Source organism: Neolamprologus multifasciatus, chromosome 12 (genome assembly GCF_963576455.1).
Source record: "Neolamprologus multifasciatus chromosome 12, fNeoMul1.2, whole genome shotgun sequence".
NCBI classification, from domain to species: Eukaryota; Metazoa; Chordata; class Actinopteri; order Cichliformes; family Cichlidae; genus Neolamprologus; species Neolamprologus multifasciatus.
In genome coordinates, this window is record NC_140450.1 from 11,412,073 (window position 1) to 11,435,630 (window position 23,558).

The 23,558-nt window shown below is 39.3% G+C and overlaps 1 protein-coding gene across 1 annotated transcript in view; it reads right to left on the reverse strand.

The window, feature by feature from the left end:
- Positions 1-363: 363 nt before the first annotated feature.
- The window catches only part of LOC146506522 (septin-2), a 29,402-nt gene continuing 6,207 nt past the window's right edge, over positions 364-23,558 (reverse strand). Inside the window, exons 2-12 of the mRNA XM_085180958.1 lie at positions 21,138-21,193; positions 20,590-20,689; positions 20,392-20,478; positions 19,920-20,043; positions 18,293-18,427; positions 17,834-17,951; positions 5,120-5,221; positions 4,773-4,918; positions 4,533-4,616; positions 4,385-4,442; positions 364-1,590 (exon numbers count right to left, since the gene is read on the reverse strand). Of these exons, the coding sequence (XP_085037084.1) occupies positions 1,525-1,590; positions 4,385-4,442; positions 4,533-4,616; positions 4,773-4,918; positions 5,120-5,221; positions 17,834-17,951; positions 18,293-18,427; positions 19,920-20,043; positions 20,392-20,478; positions 20,590-20,689; positions 21,138-21,164 (1,047 nt within the window). The 5' untranslated portion in view covers positions 21,165-21,193 and the 3' untranslated portion in view covers positions 364-1,524. The remainder of the gene's footprint in view (positions 1,591-4,384; positions 4,443-4,532; positions 4,617-4,772; positions 4,919-5,119; positions 5,222-17,833; positions 17,952-18,292; positions 18,428-19,919; positions 20,044-20,391; positions 20,479-20,589; positions 20,690-21,137; positions 21,194-23,558) is intronic.

Genomic DNA, 23,558 nt, shown 5'->3' on the forward strand with positions numbered 1-23,558 from the left:
CTTTCTGTGGCTTGTTGGGTTAATTGGTGGTTTCAAGCTGAATGTGTGTATGTGAGAGTCTGTTGCTGTCTCTCTGTTATCCCTCTAGACAGGCGACCCAATCCAGGGTGTACTGCTCCCCTCACCGTGTTACAGCTAAAATTAGCTCCTGCTCCCTAAACAAACTTAATTTGAATAAGTGGATAAGAAAATGGATGTTATGAGAGTTTCCTGTGCAAGACAGATGTCACATTTTTTTCTACATGTTACATAGGAAACCAAACTGAAAACACAGTCACACATTTTAGAAACAGTAACACTGCCAAGTCATATCGATCATGAGTCTCAAAGGTACCCTCTGCCCCCAAATGAGCAAATGTCAACTTTTGTTCTCTTAACAAATTTTATTTGAGACAGGAAATACAAAACATGTCGACATCTACAAAGTCTTAACTGACACATTAATAAGAAATAATGGCACATGAGTGAAAGCACGATTAAACGGCAGTGCTGGGGAAATGCTAAGGTGTGCTGTTCACAGTGGGCTGGAGGGAGTTTACACACAGTTCAGTTACATATTTAAACTGAAATGAGTGAATACAGTAAGTTGAAAAGCTGCACATGTAGTGTACAAGCTGACTGTTTTATACGTGAAATGATGTCACCGAGACAAACATGGGAACATTGTAACTTACAGTACTGACTGATTAGTTTTCAGTCTGAAGTTATAGTTTGGCACATTAAAACCAGGTATTACAGATAAATTTTAAAAAAAAAAACTAAGAAATTCTAAAGCCTGGAGGGTTTGCATTAGTTTTAGCTGTTGGTTATACAATAAAGCTTCTAGTCTAACACATTTAGGAAAACCAGATTTAAGAGTTTTCCTCATCATGGTTTACCACATGTATCTATCTCTGTGGTAATATTTATAATTATTGCGTTATCAGGCTGAAGCAAACAGGCACTAATGGTTATTCAGAGGTGAAGGTGATGGGTAAGTGATGAGTAACCAACAGAAAAAACGAGAAGCAAACTATTTGTACCTTTAAGTGAATGAGTTCAAACCCAATAGCAGAATAAATGGAAAATAATGCATTGTAAAGTTTTGACCTGTGAGGTGAAACTCACAGTTTGTATATTATGTAAACACGTGTGTGACGGTAAAACCACTCCGTACCGCTGTCACTGTCAACGCTGAGGATAACAACTAAGAAGGCTAAATAGCAGAAAATGATAATCATCCAGTATTCAAACATCGTCGTCATAACTTGTTTCTTTTTTTTCCCACTCCCACAAGGAGACTAGTTTGAATGTGGAGTCTTGAAGAGACAGAGCTGCCAAACAGCCGATGGATGGAAAAATGGAGGGAAGAAGAAGAAGAGGTGGTGGTGTACACGTAGATGATGTGGTTCTGGAAACTGGCTCCTGGTGGGTCTGCAGAGTGGCAGGGCTGGACAACTAAGTGTATGCATGTGTGTGTATGCTTTATGTGTACGTGTGTGCTGGTGGCTTGGGTCACAGTGCTTCCCTTCACCTTCGACCCTTTTAGTCGTCTGACTTCATCTTCATCTGTGCCTGCATCTGCGCGATCATCTCCTGCATGCGTCTCAGCTACAGAAAGAGAAAGAAGATGAAAATAAAACCCCATTGAAGTTTTTTTTCAAGCAGTGACCACTTTCACATCAGTATGTTTCATTTAGTTTGGTCAGATTTAGGCAACCAAACTATCGATATAAACTTATCAGAAGGTCGTGGTCTGGGGTTAAAATACACACATATCTGCTGATTCAGTCAGCCTTTCTTAGAATATTAGCTTGTGGCGAAATGTAATGTGTGACTTCAAGACCTAATGTCTGCTTCAAAGAGTACTTCTCCTACTTCGCACATACCCAGAAAATATTCACGTATTAACAGAAAAGAAAAAATAAGCCTTTTTTCTCTTTAATAATAAAATATTTTAATTGTTTTAAGCTTAAGAAATTGGAGGACTTTCTCATCTGACAACAGTATAATTCACTCAGTATTTAACTAGGCTAAAGCAACCAACTAACTGCCATCTGAAACAGCTTACAGAATAACATTTTGTTTACACAAGAAAAATAAGTGTTTGTTTAGTCACTATTTAGTCAAATAGAGAGTATTTATATCAGCTATAATGTCAAAAAGCTTAAAAATAAATAAAGCATAAAACCAATGCAAACTAATAAATGAATGATTGCTACATGGTAAATGTTAAAGAGTAAAAAGCACTAAAACAAAGCCAGTACTTAAAACTAACAGTGAGGATGCACTACAGAAGGATCACAGCAGCTCTCCTGTTAAGATCTCTCGCCCTCTTGTGGCAGAGCACAGAACTTCAAGCAGTTCAAGCCAGATTATTTTTTCTCTCAGTAGGTGAAATATGGTTGTTTCTACAGAACTAAGAGGCTGAAAAGTCTGCTACTGTATAGTATTATGTTGTCTAAAACAAGGGAAGATGGCATCTTGCTGCAACTGAATTACCTACTTAGAAAGTCTAGTTTAAGCCTCCTGTGGGCTGTTAACTCTACTCCAGCTCTGACTGTAAGGAAAATAAACCCTTAAGTGTCAGAAAATGTATATTTAACCCTAACCATAAGAATGTATTGAGCTATTTGCTGAATTTGCCTGAAAATTTAAGAAAGACAAATTTGACATTACTGCACATTGAATTCGGTGCATTATCCGATCATTGAATGTGACACAACTCGGAACTCATTAATCAGTTCTCAGTACACAACTATTTCTAAGAACCTCTCAAGTAAATAACAATTACTTATTCATTTACTCTGGGACCTTTTAGGAATCTAGGGAGTATCACAGGTCATTGTGATATTTCCTCCCAGCAAAACCTCTCACGACATCTAAACAAATCAGCCAAACAAATGATCCCTCTGGCTTTGTGGCTTCGGCTCCTAACGTTACTGAGGTTGTTCCCACCATAAAAAACACCCAGGCAGGAAGTGATGGCATATCCTGCTTGGAGACATTGTTTACAAACAGCTCTGATCGCACCCCACCTGCTCACTATGGTGCCCTGCTGCAGTAACAGAAAAAGGCCAATCAAAGGCAATCAGGAAACAGGTAATGACCTGATGACATGCAGGCTCAGCGGCCCATAAGGTTAACAATGCATATCAAGTGAAAATAAGAATGTTTTTGCGTTCCAACATACAACCAGACAGAAAAACAGGCTGCTTTCCTGGTTTGCATTTGCAGCTTCTAAAACTTTGGTCATGACCTTTGAAAGCACGTTATGTTACAGGCTTAGTGTGATTCTGCATTTATACCTGACTATACACCGAGTGCCAGAGTTGACCTACTTGAGTCATCAAATCCTCGTGTGTTGTCTGAACACCATGTCAGCCATTTTTCACCCTGAAATATTCTACTGAACTGTTTTCAAGATGAAACGATCAACTCAGCCTTTCTACATTTACAGATTTATGGCTCACAGACATCATGATTTCACTGGGAAATCAAGCTACTTTATGCTTTTTATTTATGCTTTTCATCTGTGTAGTTCTGTTACTTTAACAAAAAAAGAAAAAAGAACAATGATAGAAATCCTTTTTGTATGTATGAATAAAGTTTCATTTACTTATTGTACAAAAAAGTCAATGATTATTAACCTCTATATGTTTAAAAAAATAAGATTATAAATCCTAATTCTTTTGATTTTTGTTGAGTCAGCACTAAACACACAGTAAGGAATTGGAAATAACGTCCTTAAATATCACAGACCTACAACTTAACAGATGACAATTCAGTCGGGTAAAGATGAAGATGTTTTTGACATGCGTGAACTGTGGGGTGAGTACTGTTAAATTTTATGTAAAACTTTATTTTTCATTTTAAATTTGTTTAAAATGTAGGTGCTGTTAATCATTACCCTATTACATAAAGACTATATATATATTTGTATAGATTTAAATTTAAAGAAATCCAGTAGGGTACAATGCGTATTAAAATTGGGGTCTTAAATTATTTACCAAAGAAATGAATACATGTCCCTTCAATGTCCCTTTTAAAATTACAAGTTAAACGAGTACAGTCTTTGGTGATAATAAGCAGCCATAACAACTTTACAGTATTCCACATAAACCTCAAACCAAAGGTTTGCAGGTCAGATTATTTCTCTTTAAAACTGAACAGGTTTCTATGTAGTTTGCAAAGAAAATGAAAATTTATATATATACTTGTAATGATGTAAGACTGAAATGTAAGTATTCGCTAAATTATTCACGAGTCTGTGCCTTAAATGAGTAAAGTAAAAAAGCGCCACGGGCTAGTATTTTTTTTATTCTATTTCAGATTGCGGAGGTCTGTGTGTACGGCTATTCACTTTTATTGCTCAAATACACAAATCTGCTCCGTGTATTTTTACCTCTGCCTCCTTCTGTAGCAGGATCTGGTCCTTATCCAACACCTCCTCATCCACAGCTCTGCAGGACAAATGAAGTGATTAGTATTATTCTCCTTAAAAGAAACAGGAATAACTAACGTGTGCTTTGCTATATCAAACAGGATCCCACCTGCCCGCTCTCTTCAGCCTCTCTGAGCGGAAGTTCTCATAATGCAGATCCTGAGTTACCTCTTGGAGGTCTTGCATGTGGGTCCTGCAACAGACAGACACCAATCACATCTTCAAACACTAGAAGGCAGTAGAGCTCAGATTTTAACTTCATCTCTGGCAGCGACAAGCTTAACAGGGCAAAAGTTCTGGTTAGATTTTATAAGACTTTACTTTTCAAATTATAACCAAAGATACTCACACAAGCATGGTGCGCAACTTCAGGAAGTCATTGTGCTCAGGATTCTCCACCTCTACTACACCCCAGGGGTACAGACGACCACGGATCTTCTTCCCCTTCACTTCGATAAGCTGGTTGGAGCCAATGACAGCAAAGGGAATGCTTGCCTGGGAAAGGAAGTCAAATGTTAGTGGACACCCAAAGGCAGAGGAAAGGATATGTGGAAAATAAAGGTATCAGTGAGGAGCAGTTCCAGTGAAGGGAAGCAAAGATGAATGGGAAGAGAATGGTGTATCACTGAACCAGCAGAGGGAAATGGCGGACCTCCTATGGTAACAGCCGGCATTAGCTGAGTGCCCCTCTCTCACCTTCAGGACTCTAGTCTGCTCCTTGAACTCCTCGTCCTCGTCAGAGTCGGCATCAGGTAGCTGATAAATTTTTATCCCTTGTTCTGCAATCTCATCCAGGATCTGAGAAGTGGAAACAAGAGAAACTGAAAGAAAGGCCATGCTGTGGCGTCACTGTGATCCTGAACTCTCCCACTGTGATGGGAATCTCAACTCGAGCCCAACAAATGTGCCACTGCAAATACTACAAGACGGGTCAGCTTGACCTTTACCAACAGGGTACTGCAGCAGTCCAGAAAGCCAGATGTCACCTCATTTAAACAGTAAAATGTTCACATTGTTGCTACCTATGAGAACCATTTCATTTTTATTAAAAACTCTAATCATATATCCTAACTAAAACAAAATAAACTAAAACAACATCAATACAGCTGATAACTGCAGCAGACCATTCCAGCTCGGCATATAGGTACTGTTCATCCAAACACATTTTCTCTGGAAAGACCAATGTCAACTTGTATTTTAGGCTGTCTGTCAGCAGGATTATGGAAAAAGGAAAGAGAAAAATATTTCAATCTTTATGCGGATGCTCTTTTTAGAATGAGCTGACAGAGGATCTGCTCTTAAAGCACCTCTCCAGTCCTAAAATGGTGCACTGGTTCACAGTACATTCACTGTAAACTGTGAATTATATGTAGAAAATAACGGCCGCTGTCCCATAAACAGAAAGTAAGGAAGCTCTACTGAGTAATAGGAGGGTGTGAGTGAGCACCTGTTGTTGCAGCAACACATTTAATTAAAGACCCCTGTGGAGGAGAAGGAGTTGAAACAGAAAGGTTAGACAGGTGAAAAAAAAATAGCCTGTGTGCGCGTCAAACTTCCAAAGAGTCCGAAACAAAGATCTCGCCCTCCTTTTATTTCTTCTCTGACCGGTGAAGAAACAAGCTGAAACAAAGGAGCTTTCTTCTCTTCTACCGCTGGGACAGATGTCAGTATTTATTATTGTAAACATCAAAGCTGCATTTTGCTTTTGTGTTCCCGAGAGGAGAATTTTAAAAACGACAATGCAATCTTGTGTAATGGTGCCAAAAAATGTCAAGCGCTGTTTTCCTGACTTTTTGGGGACTTTCAAGTACTATAGTGTATAATAGGATGGTGGTGAGTCAGCCAGCAGCCTGGGAAGTGAGTGCAGCTATTCCTACAGAGTGCAGCTCCTGTTTAAGTCCTTGTTATGGCTGTCGCTTGTTTTCTCAGTGAGCTCTGCACGCAGTGTATGTGAGATAGTGTGTGCGCGGCGGAGAGTCGGGTATTGTTGTGGGCCAGATCTAAAAACAAACAGGCTTTGCAGGACCGAGAGGAGACTGTGACACCAGGCTAGAGCCTCAGTTTCTCCCTCACGTACTCAAACACCAGATTTACAGGGACGTTCTACACGGAGGCTCGATAAACATCACTCTGGTGAGGTAGCACAGACAGAATTTTGGGAAACTATGCACTCAGCGGGAAAATAAACATGTGTGACACAATGACAGGAAAAAAAATGAAACAAACAAATCCTGTAAAACAAGTAGATTAGATTAGACACAAATGCAGATGTGATATGTGATAAAACCGAAAGAAATCTAACAAAAAAGTGAACTGAAGAACTGATAAAAACAGAATAACACAGTTTTTTTACAAATGCAAAGTACAATTAAATATCTACAAAACTGCTTCAGTCATTGCGCAAACACAAATCTGTTGTCTGCCATCATCTGTTTCCAGACCTTGTTAATCCTAAATGGCTGTTTACCTGAATTATTCTGTTCTGTAACGTGTGCTTAGCACAGGCTGAGACCTATAATCAAGACCGCTAATGGATCATGCGATTTCAAAACCATCACTCGCTCCAAATACCTGTTGTCTCCTGCCGATTTACTGTACACAATGTAGGCCTTAATCCCCAACGCTACACCAGCCTCTCCTTCTCGTAATTGAGTGTTTTAGTTGGCACGGGGATATTGGCAGTGGGAACCAAGTTAACTTTATGACCATCATGTCAGGCCATAATACGCCACACACTCCCACCCCACTGTTATGATTGGCTTTAGTGGTTTGTTCGAAGCTGTCGGAGCGGCAGACAAACAATTCAACTCCAGACTCTGCCTGAGCATGAATTAGAAAAGGAAGCCAACAATTTATCGGTTTACATCTCTGGCTTACATCACAGAATATGAAGTGATGTTTGTAGAAAGACTCCATCATGCTGGGCAGCTCTGAGTGCAGTGTGAGGGTATGATATGAAATGGTACTGTTAGGTTTAAAGGTTAGAAATGGGACAAACGGCAGGTGAGTCATGCCAGACGTGCATTTACAGAGAAAAGCTGGTATCACTCAGTTCTTGAAATAGGAGTATGAAATATACTGTAACAGTTATGTGCAGCCCAAATATAGCATACCCGCAGGTCTATACATAGATATAATTACACAGGGTGTAGTGGTGGGAGATGTGACTAAGCACTTTTTCAACTGCAAAGCAGGTTGAGCCAAGACCTCCAATCATAAAGAAACAAGATGCAAACCCATCATTAGAGGGATTCCACATTCATCTCTTAACCTGCCGAGGGAAAAATATTTTCAGGATTTGTTCATTCTCATAAGCTAAGCAAAAAAAGAATATGAATGACTCAAACACCTGCCAAGCTATGAACAAACATCACTGGAAGGAAACAAACACCAGCCAAAGAAAAGAACACAGAAACAAAAAAAGGGGATTGTGGTGATCACTGTAGTACTGACATTCAACAGGTGACTGCATGCACAAGCAAACACTCCCAACTATTAAAGGCTTTTTTCGTGTGATTGCTGAGGATAGAGCTGAGTCTCTTGGTTTGGTCTGATTTGTATCCAATAAAGTCAAACTGTGGCATGGAACAATACTTGGAAGGAGAAACATGGCGCAAAGTACTCTTGGGAACTCAACAATGCAGACATAGAAGAATAACATTACAGAAAGCCAAAAAGGATTAAAAAAAAACTGCATTTCAATTCCAATCAACCGTGACCAAGTAAGAATCGTAAGACTAAAGACCAGACCAACAGCACTTTCAATAAGGTTTATGTAACCTTAAAGATGCATGCCAGCTTCTTCAAGGGAGCTACGGGAATAAAACAATGCATCCCTGCCAGTAGAAGCAGGACATCCGAGCAGCTTTCAAACCTTCTTTCATACAAGAAACTCCTTAAACCTTATGATGCACTATTCCAATTTCTTCATTAGAGACTGAGAGAAACCGAACAGATTTGTTAACACTGACCCACATGGAGGGTCGCTGCTTGTTATGAGATTAAAGGACAGGGGTCCCTTTTTTCCAAGGCTGAAGACATTATTAAAGGAAAATCCACAGTGTGCCTCTTGTAAGACTCCAGTAGGTCCAACTGTGTGTAAACTACTGCTTGCTCTACACCTTATAAAGCCATGCACTTACTTTAATGTTTAATTTTTACTTTTCTGAAGGCAAAGGCAAGAGCTAAAACCTTTACAAGTACTGTAAAGGTTTTCAAAGGTCAACTGGAACTAATACTGGCATTGATATTTAGCTGTTCATTTTAATAGTAAAAAATGTTAGAACCAATTGTCAATGCATTGTTATTTGGCAAGCATCTTTTATTTCACCATCTTTGTATACTGGTGCCACTATACAAATTTGCTTAATGCGTTACAACCTTATATAAGAGATGCTTGAAGCAAAGACTTTAAAATATATATTTTTTTAATTAAAAAAATAAAAAGGGCATTTATTTTTATTTCTAACAAATGCAAATGTAATCAGTAAATGCGTTAAAAGATGAGGTATAGCTGGATTTTCACACTGGATAAACAAATATTATGGTCAAAAACACATTTTCTGTTAACGTGTTTCAAGTCACAGTAAATCTCCTGAAAAATAGAGTACTGATGGGTCTGATGATGGATTCCTACTTTCTGCGTGACAAAAAGGGAGAAATATGAGCAAGCAGCAATATAGCCTCACAAAAAATAAAAAGGGACAGTACTGTTAAACAACACTATGATAAAAATGGTCGAAAAGCTGTCTAGAAAGGTATGACCCCTTAAGACTTTTCCAAACTCATAACAAGACTTCTAATTCTCTCTCACAAAATCAAAGCACGTGGCTTTTAATGAAATATGTCAACAAATATTGACACTTGTTAGAGAGTACTGAACTCGTATCTTTGTAAATAACATTCCAGAAAACACATTTCACATACCTTCACATATAAACCTCCTACTATTTAGCTTCCAAATACAACCTCAAGACACATGAGGCCGAACACTTTTGTCTTGCAAGGAAACGCCTTTCAGCTAACCGGCTCTCTCCTGCCTGCAGGGAGTCTGAGGGGGTGAAGGAGCCCCAACAATACCTGATCTGAGGGGGTCGGAGGGGGATTTAGATCTCATACCAGCCATCTAACCAAACACACACACACACACGCACACACGCACACACACCTAAGTGCTAACATACTGTGTTCAACTGGTATAATCTGGCGTTAGTAGCAAGAACAGAGCTTGTATGTTACGTGCATGGAGCCTTGTAGCTCAAGGAGGTCAGTGATTCACCAAAGTAAAAGAACAACAACAAGACAGGTTAAAAAAGCCATTGTGACCAGACAATCTACAGACTAAATCCCCCAGAAAGTTCCCTTAAAAGTACAAAACTAATTGTGACACACAGCAGCAACAGTAGAACACCACAACACACAGAAACACTATCTAGAAATATTTTGTTGGTCCAGATTTGAATGGTACTGATGTAAAGTACAAAGGAAGTCCTACAATCATAGTACCACGAAGGTATCGTATGAGTAATAATGAACACACAAACACACAGCCACCCACACTCCTATTGTCTGGGCTAAGCATTAGTACAGTTAAGACCACCCACATTTCCTTTGATCAAAGAGCATACAGAGAGATACAATTGAGCCATTCACGTAATCTTGTATTTATGTGAGATTTAGAAGAGGACAGCCACAACCACAAACCAAGTTTTGTGACTTTATTTGCTAATTAAAAGGGACTCAACAGCTTCAAGTGACTCATCAGCAGTAAGCCAAAGTCCAGAAATGATCTTTTCAGATTTGTAACGCTACAGTTGACCCACACTTTCTTCACTTAAAAGCAATTAATCGTGTGTAACAGAGTTGTGTGTTCCATGAGACAAAAGGCCTATTTATTATTTTAAAATCTTTGGAGATGGGGAACGTTCCCTGGCACAATGACCAAAGGAGGGCATAAAAATAAATATATCACCCTGTTTGAAACACTGGAAGGAAAAGGATCAAGCACAAGCTGATCAGGGCCTGACACAAGGAACTTGCAATCACCCCATAATCTCACTGATAATGTACCACTCTAAGCCTGCACTAGTGTTGGTTACTTGAAAAAAGTAATCAGTAACTAATTACTGATTACTAATCAGTTACTGAATAGTAATCAATTACTTATTAGTAATCAGTTACTGAATAGTAATCAATTACTGATTAGTAATCAGTAACTAATTACTGATTACTTTCCCCAAAAAGTAATCCCGTTACTTTACTTTTGAAAATAATTAGTTACTTTTTTAAAAAAATGATTTACAACCTGAATAGGTAATAAAGCAATAGATCTTTCAGCCCAATTCTACTTTTTCTGCATAATTCATCATATAAAATGTAATCAAATGAACAAGTCTCTTTTTGAAACTTGTTTTATCAGTTTTAATCTTTTAACTTTATGCATCAAGCAAACATTAAATTATATGCAACATTCTCTGACTGGAAGAAATTTGTTTTTGTGTTTATGCTCACTCTTTCAAATAGATGCAAGTAAAATACAGCAGAAAATAAATAAAATCAAAGACTCAGTGGTCCTGTTGCTCTATTTTCACCTGTATAGCAGAAGTGGGGCAGGCGGAGGTTTGCCCTGGTGCAGGTGTGTCGTAGCGGTCAGTGGAAGGATCTGGGAGTTTCACATTCCCGTGGCAGCGTACTGTTGGTGCTTGCTCGGAAGTTTAGGGGTTTTTTTTGCTGTAAAAATAAGTTTTCTTCCCACACAGTGAACAGCGGATGCTAATGTTTTTGTCACTTTTTACAGAATCAAACTCAAAGTAAGGTCAGTACTTCCACGCCTTAAACGCTGCACGGTCATATGTTCTCCCGCAATCTATATATTATCCATTGTTGATCTGCACACAGCTGTTGCCACGAATGTCACACTGGCTTACGTCATTGTCATGAGACACTCTCGCAAAAAAAAAATAAAACGGTTCTAGTAACGCAGCGTGCTTACGGGAAAGTAACAGTAATCAAATTAGCTTTTTTGCAATAGTAATCCCTTACTTTACTCGTTACTTGAAAAAAGTAATCGGATTACAGTAAGGCCCATCTCTGGCCTGCACAATAAGAATTTAAATTGAAGCTCATCAGGAAACTCCCATAACTACATATCATTAATCAGGTGCGTATAATTACCTCAAACATATGCTTTCCTAGAGTATCATATCTGACTACTAATCATGCTTTGATTTTGCCATTTAACTAAACTTGGTTCAAATGTTTAAAATTAGAGAGAAAGGTTTAACGCAAAAAAAAAAAGAAAAAAAAAAGAAAGAGGTGAACAAGTTAGGTATGATCACTATTTATGAAACACGCATTTTTGTATTGAATTCATTCAATAATTCATTTTTTAATGTATTATTTTCTTTTGCCTTTATTTTGGTGACATTTAGTTTTACAGGTTTTGCAAAAAGAATCGGTGTAAAAAGCTGCAGCTTCAGCCTTTTCAGTCAACTATTTTGTTCTCAATGTTTATTTAATCGGGTTTCTGTGTCTGGTTTCTGTCACTTTAAAAAAATATATTAATAGTGATGCAAATAAAAACAGTCATTATTATTACCAACTGTGTCGACACTGGTAACGTGCACCAGTGGAGAGCTTATTCACAAAGTAGGAGTATGGCGGAGGAGTTGGGGACATGGTAGTAAGTAACAAAATGCTGTGCGAACTGAGACAAGGGCAAACAGAAAGATAAGGACAAGAAAGAAGAGGAGACGAGGAAGACATGAAAAAGAGGCTGAGGTATTGTTTGCGATCTACAGGCTTGCGCGAGAACAGCGGAGGAGCTGGGTTCTCTGGCCTTCACTGACCTCTGACTTTAGTCTTTACACAAAAGGAAAGAAAGCTCACACAGTCACAATCAGTTTAATACAACTTTCTTACGCCTTCGCCTGTAGCAAAGGCATCTTTAGCCACTCTTTTACCTTTTAGTGCAAATTCCTCACACTTTAAATATGCTGATCACTTCCAAAAATCACAGACTGGGATCTTAGATGTTTTTCCTTTGTTCTGGGCAGTGTTTGTTTTAGGCACATTTAATCAAAGCATGAACACAACACAGAGCGACTCGTAATTTGCTTGAGAGAGGTAATTCGTCAGTGCAAGCAGCTGGCCCAGTTTTTAGTTACATTCACATAAATCTTGGATTTGTATTAGTCTTTTAAGCTTCCTCTCTTCCTCAATTTTATATAAAAAAGGTGGTTGTTGAAATCAGTCAATTTTAGTGTTGTAGCTACAGAAGGGAAAAAATAGAAATATGCACTCTATTTTTTTAGATAAGAATAAAGGTCTTTACTCTTTTTTTGCTCATCTGGATTCCACTTTAAACCAGCTGTGTACCATCCTCTTCACTCAAACAGAAAACGACCAGTAAAGCACTTTCAGACTAAATCCCCACACAGGATATGACTTTAGGGACCCAGACTGAGAGGATCAGACCCTCAATATACCCTCCTCAGGGCAAGTTATGAGCTAGAGACCACGATGACTCTGGTGAAGGAATTTGGCATTAGAGCAAGCGTTAAAAAAAAAGAAAAAAGAAAAAGAAAAAAGAGGACACAAAGATGAAGGGCGAGAAAATAATAGGCTGGTGGGGGAAGCACTGCCAGGAAGGGAAGAACTGGTTAAAACGCAGGAAAATGACGAGTGGTTCCGGTGAACGCTTGTTCAATTTGTTCTTTGAGCCTGAGCTGTACTACTTGTGTCTTGTCAGTGGAACAGTCTTGACACATTGCAGGAAATTTATATTGTTCTATACAAGCTGTTTCCCACTAATAATAGGGGAAAGGACTGTACGAGCCTTTGAGGGAGGGGAAACAAATTCTCCGAGCGGTGAGAAACTGCTCTGCAAAAAACAAACTAATAAATTGTGTGGGAGAAACACTGGAGGTTATCAATCATTCTCCAGCATTCAGCTTTCTGGCAGGTTCTTGGCTGATAGTGCTCTGACCTCAAAGGAAGGCCTTGGTGCCGTACTGTACAGGACTGTACAGCAGGAGTCAGGCACGTATACCTAAGAGCCACTTGAACTTATCTGATCAACCCAACAAATACTCCCGTCCATTTTCCCAAGAGACACTTAATAGAGATTAATGGGCATTACCATGGCACGTCAAACTTCTAAACATGCAAAAAAACAGATTACTGGGTCAGATATGTGAAATATCCTGAATTCATTGTAAATTAGTCAGCCATCATTTTCATTCCAACATAATTTCCTATGTAAAGAGTGATGAAAAGTTCTGCTGCCCAATTTCATTTTGAACAATTTTGGATCATTTTACTGTCCCTTTGACTATTTGAAAAAGAACGTTTGCGATTTCACCAGAACTGCTAAACTTGTACAGAGTAAACATCAAGTCCTGTGTCAATCTGAACTGACTTTGATGGCAATGATCCCACCACCAAGTAGGACTTTCAGGGAAAATAAACAGGTTGAGCATCTGAAAGCAGAATGCGCTGAAGCTGAAGCTGAAGATGGTACAAAAGGAGGCAACATCGAAGTGCATAGAGCCCACATTGAAATCAGGTATGGTTTTTGTTTTTTTATGGGCAAAGATGTGGAAGTTCTTGATCTCACCCAGTATATGATTCATTTTAATGTAACTCAAAATGCTGGAAAGCAGCAGTAGAGTTTATGTGCTTCCACTTTCTAAAAGGAGTCATCTTTTTACTTCAACAGTTAAATCAGTACAATTCTGTTCAACTTCAGCTGTGTTGTAATATGTATTATTTTTTTTATTTAAAGACCAAAGATTGTAATACTGACACTAAAAAGTTCAGCTTTGCGATCATCAAAGTAGGGCATCCTTGTATATATGAAATACACAAAACCCACATAGAACCGCCATAGCAGTTTAGTCATTTATACAAAGACGGTGATAAAAGTTGTACATGCCCAGATTGTAAACAAATAAGAGTCAGTGCGAATAATATACATTCCTAAGAGCCACATGGTGCCATTTTTAAATGTAGGGAAGATAGCTCATCATCATCGTCGTTGTTTATTTATATAGCACTTTAAAAACACACCTGGTAGACCAAAGTGCTGTACAATACAAATATAAATATAGTAATAAAATAGCAAAAACCAGACAATGTCAGTTACCCACAGAGTTAAAAGCCAGGGAATAAAAATAGGTTTTTAATCTGGACTTAAAAACTGGCACTGATGTAGCTTGTCTAATATGGAGAGGAGGTTATTCCAAAGCATCGGAGCTGCAACAGAGAATGGTCAGTCTCCTCTAAGTTTCAGCCGTGACTTAGGGACTGAAAGCAACAGCTGCTCAGCTGACTGAAGCGAACGAATGGGGACATGGGCCTCAACAAATCAGACAAATAAACATGTGCCAGACCATTTATGGATTTAAAAACCAATAAAAGGACTTTAAAACACATCCTAAATTCAATTGGAAGCCAATGTAGAGAGGCCAAAACCGGAGTGACGTGGTCGAATTTCTTTCTGCCAGTTAAAAATCGTGCCGCAGTATTTTGCACTAGTTGCAAGCGTGACAAAGTGCCCTGCCCAACCCCTATTAAAAGAGAATTGCAATAATCTAAACATGAAGTAATAAAGGCATGATTAACACTTTCCAAGTCACGCTTGGAAACAAAGGGCTTAACCTTCGATAAACGTCTGAGGTGATAGAATGCTGATTTTACCAACCCGTTTACGTGACCATCAAAGTTAAGTGCAGAATCAATTTTTACTCCGAGATTTGTGATTGAACTCTTTAAATGGAAGTCAAAGCGGCAAGATCAACATCTGGAGCGTCAGAAAAACGATTTGGGCCAAATAAGATCGCTTCCGTCTTACGATCATTAAAATGTAAAAAGTTTTTTGCCACCATGCTTTAACATCACTAACGCAGTCAAGCAGAGGTCGACTTGGGAGACTATCAGAATGACTAAAAGGTAAATAAAGCTGGCAGCCATCTGCATCTAGATGGAATGACACTATGTTTTTGAAATATCACGCCAAGAGGCAAAAGATACAGTGCAAACAATAATGGCCCAAGAATAGATCCCTGTGGCACACCCCAAAGCAGAGGGGCCACAGAAGATGAAGCCGACCCCAACTTAACACAAGAGGTCCTGTTTGAGAGATAAGATTTTAACCACAACAGTGCTGAACCAGAAATTCCCACACAGTGCTGTAAGCGGGAGATCAGCAAATCGTGAACCACTGTGTCGAATGCAGCGGTCATGTCCAAGAAGACCAGCACTGCATATTTAGGTCTGTCGCTATCAGAACGTCATTCATAACTTTTACGAGGGCTGTCTCCGTACTGTGAAATGGCTTAAAGCCGGACTGAAAGATTTCTGACAATTGAGAGTCATTCAAATAGTCAATCAACTGAGTATAAACAATCCTGTCCAGGATCTTACTAAGAAAGGGAAGTGTGAAAGGGAATGTGTCTAAAATTTTACATGACTGAACTGTCTAAGCCTGGTTTCTTAAGTAAAGGATGTATGACTGCATGCTTAAGCTCCTTAGGTACTTGACCAGACAAAAGACTAGTATTAGTAATGTTCGGAATGTGTGGTCTGATGGTAGGAAAGACCTTTTTGAGAAAACAGCGAGGAACATCATTTGGAGAGCCACACGGGATTAGCTGACTAATCCTCTATATTTCCTGTTTTCTTCATCGCTTTAGATGTTATAGATCTTATTGGGTGTGGGTATGCGTGAGTTTGACAGTTTTGTTAAACTCTGCAGCTAATTGCTGCTCATTGTACAGTCGGAATTGTCTGTTAAGGGAACACTTAGCAGAGCATGAGAACAAACAAAGTTTAACTGAAAGGAGGTCAGATCAGAGTGATACTGTTACAGTATTTCCTTAGAGTCCCTTGTCCCTTATTATTTCTCACTTCACTTCTCCTGGCTAAACTTTTATAGTAAATGGGGAAAAATACACACAAAATTAAACAAAAGTTGAGCCAAAACTCTGATAAAGACAGCTGACCTGCTGAAGGCCGGCAGCTGGAGCAAAAAGCCAAAAGGCTTGGGGGTTTCCTTCAGCTTGAGGTGGGGGTCAGCAGTGGCAGGAAACATGGTATTTTTAATCTTAACTGCCAAAGGAACAGACTTGAGGTTTGAGTTGCAGTTAAGTGCAGTTACTGAGTTTTCATGTGCGCCCACTGTTAAATCCTGCTGTCTCAGCAAGTACAAGAAGAAATGTCCTGAATGACCAACTGTAACCTGCAATTTGCTAAGATACTGCATCGGTGATTTCAAGAAATTTAACAGCCCAGGATTCTAACAAAACAGATTGGCTGTTTGGGAGAACAAAGCAGAGCTGGACTCCGGTCAGCCGATCAGCCTGACGCCTGCCAGACCACCGGCTCCGAGACCTGAATGAGAAGCAGGTGGGAGGTCTGGGCATCCGGGAAAGGTGAGGAGACAGGCTGACTTTCAATTAAAGAGGGCTGACAGAAAAAAAGTTATTAGCAACTGAGGCACAATATGCTTTTTTACCAGGCTGCAAAGAGTGGGTCTTTTTCTCACTTAATCATTTCAAATACAAAAAGTGCTAAAGTTCAAAAAGAATTTCTGATGTGACTTCTCAGTGTGAGGCAACATTTTTACATTAAAATCAATTAATTATATAAAAACAGAGAAAAGGACATATTATCAACCAACTAGTTCCAATTTTCTCTGAATTGAGACAAAAAGCACAGAAATAAGGAATACTCAAGTTGTCTCACAGATATAAAAAAGGAAATAAGACAAGGAAAGACGAGGAAAATCCTACTAAATCATCTTAAGCAAGACGTTATCAGCTGAACACACTGCTGTGAAGTGTGTGTGATGAGCGGTACTACAATGTCCTTCCCCTGTGGACAGCAGGAAGCTGAGAAGCGTGCAGGCAGGCAGGCAGACACTTGGGTCAGGTCCAAGAGGAAGTATCTGGGACGTGTTGAAACTGGATGAAATGTGCTTCATCTAAATTATATACAACAAACTTTCCTCAGTCCATCCCTCCTACTGTTTCCTTTCTTGGTTTGTCCCTCCCTTTACTTTGAAACTGGTGATTTCATCAGAAACGCAAAAACTTAAAGCCGTTCATCAGCGCAATCACAGGGAGAAGTGCACGAGTGCAGTCTCACACGAACGCAAAGAAGTGTGACATGCTAAGCTGCCATTATAGACAGATAAGCTATACAATACTGTTTTGTTCCATTCTATGATTATAAGCCACTTTCTAATGGCGTACACATATATTCGCTAATTGGATTAACAGTGTCTTTAGTAAGTGGCATTTGGGCTTTGTGGTAGTATTTGAATAAAGATGATTACATGTGGTGTATATACCAGAAAACAGACATCTTAGGATTGAAATTATGTGTCTGTGGGTGTAAAATCAAACCCACCCTCCTCTTCAGGCGATCCCTCTCCTTCAGAGTCAGTGTGTCAGCCTTGGCAATGACTGGGACTATATTGACTTTGCTGTGGATGGCCTTCATAAACTCCACATCCAGTGGTTTTAGACTGGGAAAGAAGGAAGAACAAAGAGGGCAATTAGGACACAGTGAAAAACTGTTTTGAAATGACAAAAATGATAAAATTGGACAAGGAATAACTGCCTTTCACAGCATATGACAGTACTGAGAAACAAAGCAGAACTGAAATGTGTAAAAGGAACTCAAGTTAATAAAAAACGCTAATGCTAAAGATGTCATAAACAGCAGGCGTTGTGTAGCTTTGAAATACCCAAATTAAGGAAGTTCTGCTTTAGAACCACCAAACATGATTAAAAGTAAAAGTAAAGTGTGTTAAGTACAAGTCAGCTCATTTCTGGTGCCTTTAGTGTTGTGTCTGTGCTTACTTACCCATGTCCAAACGGAGAAATGAAGTAGAAGCAGCAATGCACTCTGTTGTCCACTATGTGTCTTCGATTCAGCCCACTCTCATCATGGAGGTATCGTTCAAATTGATTGTCGATGTACTGGATGATGGTCTTAAAACTGAAATCAAATACAGAATATCCCGTCCCCCCAAAAAACATTTATCTGCACCAGTAAGGAATTTGTAAGTTTTAATACACAACTTATTTTCACTCCAAGTTAGATTTTCTCATACACAAAAAACAGGTTAGAGCTGTAAAACACCTGTCATTAGGTTAGAAGGGTCAAAGTGAAGAAATAGTTTCTCAGAATAAGGCCAGGACATACTTCCACTGAATCGAACACACGGGATGATATAGATCTTCAGAAACCTGCTTTAACTCCCACAAAAACCCTTTCGAGTGTAGTTTTACATGTCAGGCAATAGATCACTGATATTATAAATCCTCCTGGTTTATGACTGAATGAATGGGTCATTTCCAGTTGAAGGGGTTTATGTGTCTGTAAGAGCTGGAAATTCAATGGAATCAACTTAAAATGAAAAGTTTTGTTGCTGTAATTGGCACACCATCCCAACCTCCCTAACAACAGCAGTGTTACTTTTTAAAAAAGGAAAGAAGGAAAGCAGCCATTTTCACAGCATCTGTTTCTGACTCATAAGGTAAAAAATGTAGCTGATGGGTGCAGTTTTTTATCTTCTAGCCAAACAGTCAAATATGAAAATCAACTTGTAGAATGAACATCATTCCTATTTCTATCAGTGTTAAACAAAGCAACCAAACATACATAACGTTAATGTTTAAATCATACTATTCCATCAGTTTTAACTTTTACCTCTTTACCTTCTCTCAGTTCAGTAGTCTAAACTAGTGGTCCCCAACCCCCGGACCGGCACCGGTCCGTGAGTCGTTTGGTACCGGGATGTGAGAGTTGTGAAATTTATGGTTTTCAGGGTTTTTGATCGTTTTTTATTGTTGTTTTTTTTATCGGTACCAGTACTGGTTTTATTTTGTTGTATTTATCCGCGACACCTTAAAGGCCGGTCCGTGAAAATACTGTCGGACATAAACCAGTCCGTGGCGCAAAAAAGGTAAGGGACGGCTGGTCTAAACTGTTGTCTGAAATTTACTCTTCGTCTTTAATTTCTAAATAGCTCTTAAAATTTGGTTTCATTTACCCACAATTTAATATTCATAATCTAAATGCTGAAAAAGTGCCACACAAATCTTGCAGAAAGAAATGAAAGGTAAGTGAAGAAATGTTTCCTTTTATTAAGTGTGGAGTTGTTATGAAGAGGACCCAAGAATGTAGAAATACAGCTATGCCAGCACAATTAACAGGAAACGTATCCTGGACAGAGAGCCCACGTTGACAGTAGGACACCCCACAAGTAAGCACACATACCGACACATTACAGACGCATACACACATAATAGGAGACACGGAGAATGCAGGGGGAGGAGAGGTAAGAAATAAGGAGCCTGAGACAAAACTTGGGAAAAAAGGCACATCGGGGACAGGTGGGGAGGATAGGAGATCACACTGCACACGTCTCAAGTTGTTCTAACTCCCCCACAACAACAACAACAAAAAAACCATAACAAAAACACACCAGTCCTGGCTGTTGATGGCATCGCCGTATCCAGGAGTGTCAACTACAGTGAGACGAAGCTTCACTCCCCTTTCTTCAATCTCCACTGTTGATGCCTCAATCTGCACTGTCCTCTCAATCTTCTCTGTTAAAACAAATCATAAGAAAAATTACACCAGATTTGTCCCAAACCGTCGGTTTTGCCATATAAGAGAGATATGTGTTTTCTGAACTGTGAGGGCCTGGATAATTGTTTTCAAGCTAGAGCCCAAGTCCTAATCTAAGTCAAGTCATAAGTAGGGCAGGGTCACATTTTGAGACTGCAGCATTCTCAGCATTCCACTTGAAATAACACTTTGCTGGAGACATTGCAGTAGGCCTTTTTTAATATTAAAGTGTGCATGAGTGTGTGTGTGTGTGTGTGTGTGTGTATGTGCATGTATGGGAGTGTGTGTGTGTGTGTATGTGCATGTATGGGAGTGTGTGGACATACCTGCAGCACCAGGGATGTAACGTTCAGGGTAGAGATCAGTGAGAAACAAGCTGTTTATCAATGTGGATTTGCCCAAACCAGACTCCCCTGAAAAATAGAAACTAAACTATAAATCTGTACTTTCAAGAGAAAACATATGGAGTACTTCAAACTTTTTCTGGTATCCCCACTTTGAAACTTGAGCACTCGACCACTCACCTACAACCATGAGGGTAAATTCAAACCCTTTTTTCACTGATTTCCGGTGCACTTGGTTAGGCAGGTTAGCAAACCCTACATAACCTGCGGCATCTGGAAACTGTAGCACAAGAAAACCAAATAGGATCAGAAACTACAAAAAATAAGCTGCAAACTAGTCAGAAGTATATGTGATGTTTTGCATTTAGGTGATAGCATAGTATAAGTATGTTACATGACATTTTTCTGCTATTTCTTTCATCTGATAAATCCTCTAAACAACTCCTGCCTCATCATTTTATGAAGTCTAGGTGTACAGTTGAAGTGTATAAGAGAGAGATTGATGATGATACATATCACTGAGAAACTTTAAACACAATAAAGCCAAGCCATGAAACAGTTGCATTTAAACAGGATATCCTCTGTGGATGCTTGTGAAGGCGTGTGTGTTAGAGATTACAAGTACCATGGCCCTTAATCACCAGATCCTTATTAGAAAACCACCCACCAAAAATCTGTCATAGTTTAATCTAAACTGTGATGTGAGGAAATTTCTGACGTTTACTCACCTTTCCTTTCTCTCCAGACTGAGACATCGCTACTGTTTATGTGATGTCTGTCAAGCCTGTAGGAGGGGGAAAAAAAGAGAGTGGTAAATGACTTGTCCTGCTGCGACCCATTGTAATGATTCAGATAACTTTTATGCATCATAAATATCTATTCAGTTGAGCGATACACACACACACACACACACACACACACACACACACACGCACACTGAGCCTGCTTCAATTTTCTTATGAAAAACAAAATGTAAAAAAAAAAAAAAAAAAATTAAATCAACCAAATCATAAATGTAATCATTTAGTTTAAAATACTGATATAAATTTAAAAACATTATTTTGTGGAAAGCAACTGAAACAACTTTTTGAATAGAATAATTAATTGATGTTTTTGAGGTTTTAGAGCTGTGCTGTCACATTGATTTGTGGGATCCTAATAACCTCAGAGAGCTACAAAGAAAGGTGGCCAAAAAAACCTGCAGCAACAGCAAAAACTTTGATATTTGACAATTTATTTTTATACAATTAGAAAAATGCTACATTTATACCTTATATCTTTGCAAAAAGACCAAAACATGTAGTCCAAGTTCAGATGCCGATGGCCACATCATTGTTAACACTATCACTCTCACTGCAGACGTTATCAAATCTGCACAAGTAACTTCCCAGACTCTCATTAAGCTGTTACAGTATTGCCTGCTCATTGCTCCTGGCTCTCCCTATGACCCTGAGCAGACGACAGAGCAACAGCCTCATTTGATAAATTCGCTACATAATGACTGAGCAGGAAGAACAGGCTCCATTTTATCACCAACACACTGGGACTTGACAGGTGGAGTGTGATAAGCATTAGAAAGAGGCAGGCTCCCGTGTGTTGCCAAACGGAGATGCACTCTGGTTATGTAATCTTTGCCAGTGGAAAGACATGGCATGGGAACCTGATTTGACCGTGGCATTTGACAAACACATTTGTGGTCACCTAGGGAACCATTTCACGCTGTTAAATGTATTAGATGGTAGTTGGGAGTAGTCTGTATCTAGATCAAAGTGGGCAGCGATCTGTCCTGCTGACAGGGTGGTTTCACCAAGCACACAAGGAGAACAATGGCTGTTTATCCCTTTCGTTCCTGAAGCCTTTCCTATATAGGGCAGCTGGGCTTACAGAGAAGGGGAAACACGTGCCTGAACCCTGAAGACATTTTGAGACCAACCGCATGCAGGACAGTAAGGGGGAGACTCAAACCATTTAGAATGGAGCAGTGCTGAATTAAGGTAAAGGGGCAATCCAAGTGATCAGAGACCATATGAGGCCTTGTCCTTAAATTCATCAACTTTAAAGCAATCTCCATGGAAACCTTGAGTCCCTGGATTCATGTAGATGTTAATTGGATGAGTGCCATCTACATAAACATTGTCGCCAACCGAGCACTCAATAATAGCACTCCCTGATGACAACAGCCTCCTCCCTGCTGTCATACCACTGCTCTGAAATTGCTTGAATTACACTATAAAGAACCAGAAACCTGAATCCAGCCTCCAGTTCCCAGATACCAATCCAACCCATCTATGCAGCCTAGTTTCTGTTAGTTTAATTTCTGGGCCATAAAGAAAGGTAATTCTGTTAAAGCACAGAATGAGATGATAAACCAAAGACTTATGCTCCCGCCGACCCTCCAACATCTTTACGCAGACTTTGTGGGTCTCAATTAGGACACTAATAAAAACATGACCAATGACTCAAGGCACCAACATTAAAAGACACCATGTGTACTCACACAATGGTGAGATGAATACACCCTCTAATATAATTGCATCACGTAATGCTTTGGAATGAGAAAGGATGACTGGAACAAGCTAAAGATTCAAAGATTCCAACCTACACTCTTTAGTTCCCAAGGATCTACTCTTTCAGACACAGAGGGCAAACCACAATCTCCCATTGGCCAAGCCCTGGTGGATCAGAGCTACTCTGGCTGCACCGGATGAATAAACACAAAATTAAATAAGTGGTTATAATAATCAAATCCATGACAGAATTTTGCTCAAGTCACCACTAAATACAGAGTGAAGAATTTGGAAACAGAAAACCACCTGCTTCTTGTTATTTTTGCAAGTACTGTTAAAAATTAAAAATGTTTCAGAAATTTGAATGCATTAGGAAGACAGGAAAATTTAATAGACAGCCAATCAGCAGCCATACATCCTGAAAGAGTAGCAATATATTCAAGAATTCAGAAATGTTACCCTCATAGTGGCGCAAAGCATCAAAGTCAGTGAATGCAGCTTTCTGACCAAGACTGGTAGTGTTAGAATATCAGCGCCCTTTTTTTTTTTACTAAGGAGGCTACTGAGAACTAACCACTTTTACTAAGGTTTTAGTCTCAGAAACTGCATGACAGGCCAGCCAGCACATTGTGGAAACATAAA